This window comes from Octopus bimaculoides, chromosome 1 (genome assembly GCF_001194135.2).
Source record: "Octopus bimaculoides isolate UCB-OBI-ISO-001 chromosome 1, ASM119413v2, whole genome shotgun sequence".
Lineage (NCBI taxonomy): Eukaryota > Metazoa > Mollusca > Cephalopoda > Octopoda > Octopodidae > Octopus > Octopus bimaculoides.
In genome coordinates this window covers 73,841,816-73,844,311 of record NC_068981.1, presented here as the reverse complement: position 1 = coordinate 73,844,311, position 2,496 = coordinate 73,841,816, and the positions used below count along the sequence as shown (strand labels likewise).

The 2,496-nt window shown below is 36.2% G+C and overlaps 1 protein-coding gene across 1 annotated transcript in view; it reads right to left on the bottom strand.

Moving 5' to 3' along the window:
* The window catches only part of LOC106881193 (SKI8 subunit of superkiller complex protein), a 68,819-nt gene that overhangs the window by 40,801 nt on the left and 25,522 nt on the right, over positions 1 to 2,496 (bottom strand). The window contains exon 2 of the mRNA XM_052967511.1: positions 1,259 to 1,395. Coding sequence (XP_052823471.1) covers positions 1,259 to 1,395 — 137 coding nt within the window. The remainder of the gene's footprint in view (positions 1 to 1,258; positions 1,396 to 2,496) is intronic.

Below are 2,496 nucleotides of genomic sequence, written 5' to 3'. Positions count from 1 at the left end.
ATACAGTTTTGTATTTTTAAGTGATCGTTATTATCTTCTTATTTTATTAACATTTCTATAAGGACTAAAGCGGCGAGCGGGCACAATCGTTACTGCGCCGGACAAAATGCTTAGCGGCATTTTTTCCAGCTTTACGCGATGATTTCAAATGCCGCCGAGGTTAGCACGCCGGGCGAAATGCTTTGCGGTATTTCGTCTGTCTTTATGTTCTTAGTTCAAATGCTGCCGAGGTCGACTTAGCCTTTCATCCTGTCGGGATCGATAAATTAAGTATCAGTTGAGCATTGGTCCCCATCTAATCGTCTTCCCCACATCATCCAAAGTTTCTGGGCCTTGTGCCAATAGTAGAAAGGATTGTTTACTATAAAAAGTATCAACGCTTAAACTCACAGTCTGATTGTTTTCCTGCAGTTTTTAATTTAGTTCGGCACGAAATATATCGTTAATGTTTTCTCTTTTACTTGTTTCAGTCATTAGACTGTGGCCATGCTGGGGCATCACCTTTAGGAATTTTTAGTTGATTGGATCGATCCCTGTAATCAATTTCTTTTTTTAGACTTCTACTTATTCTATCGGTTAATTTTTGCCGAACCTCTAGCTAACGAGGACGTAAACACACCAACACCAGCTCTCCAGCGGTGATGGGGGACAAGCACAGACACAAAGGCACACACGCGCACACATAAACACACACACACACACACACACACACACACACACACACACACACACACACGGACGCACGCACACAAATGCATACACACACGCACGCACACATGATGGGTTTCTTTCACTTTCCGTCTACCAATTCACTCACAAGGCTTTGGTCGGCTCGAGGGTACAGTTAAAGACGGTTACCCATCGTGCTATGCATTGGGACTGAACTCGGGACCATTTGGTTGTGCATATAAAAATTAGAGGGGATCCCCCTCTTTCTCTCTTTATATATATATATATATATATATATATATATATATATATATATATATATATATATATATATATATATATATACATATGTGTGTGCGTGTGCGTGTGTGTGTGTGTGTGTGTGTATGTTAAAAATATGTAAACTTTATTAGGATGACTGGGCCTAAAAAAAGCATGAAAGCCAAGTAATTAGTAATGCCCCAACATAGCCAATTAGTTATGAAATCTATCATTAAGACTATCTGTGTACGGCCTACTGTACACGGCCATAAAGACATACTGTACACGACCATTAAACATTATGTACGAAAATATTTTGAATACGTACCTGAATACCACCATATTCAAATCCTGCAGCTAAAACTTTACCATCAAATGAGAATTGTAAGCTGTATGCGGCTCCCATTTCTGTAGAATATGGAATGTTGTGTAGAATTTTTACTTCAGAAAATCCCTGTGTGTTTCCTAAGAGATGAAAAATAAGTACAGTTGTATTGGATATATACATACAAACATACAAGTGTGTGTGTGTGTGTGTGTGTGTGTGTGTGTGTGTGTGTGTGTGCATTAGGCGTACTCGGATATGAAATGTCGTAACAAAATCAATGCTGGCTATAATTTCCACAGAAAATCTGTACAGGTAACCTGAATAAGCCATTTAATAGCACTGCTAACACAGTATTGACTTATAAAAACGCTTAATATACTTTGTAGTACATTATGGTTGCAAAACGAAATACCGTGTCTCTATAAGTCATTGATATTTATGTACCAGCTTCCAAGAATGTGTTTAATAGGTAAAATTGGATTTTAATAATGCTAACACCGCTATAGTTAGTGGCTATTTAAGCAATGAGCTTGTGGATGGTCAATGGGTTGGATGGGTGCTGATGAAGGAGCAAAACTCCTGAAGTATGGCATATACACCCATTACCCATTTTGCCTCTTCGATCTGACTGTTGTTTACATTAGGCGTAGTCAGTGCTGGCTATGATTTCTATAGAAAGTCTGTAGAGATAACTTTAATAAGTAATACAGAAGTGATACTGAATTAGTGCATGTGTTTACTATTGGAATAATGACCCTTCAAAAACACAAGAATTCAACACAAGAATTCACATTAAAAATCTTGCAAACTAAATACAAAAACGTGTGTATGTGTGTGTATGTATGTGCGCATGTGTGTGTATATGCATATATATATATATGTATATGTATATGTACGTATATATATATATATATATATTTATATATATGTATGCATATATATGTATATACACATATATGTATGTGTATATATATATATATATATATATATATATTATACGTGTATAAGAGATGACCACTAGGTGGACATTCAATATGCTAGAAAGAGGTCATCAACGCCCCCCCCCACACACACAAAAATAATGTCCTCCAGAAAAATTTCGCAAAACGCCAGAACAGGACAAAATGAGAAATATGCAGAATAAAGAATTATCTATGGACTGCATTTTTTCTGAATTTTCAGATTTTTTTATATGCTAGGTCACTTGGTTTTAAATTGAATTAATATTCAATTTATCA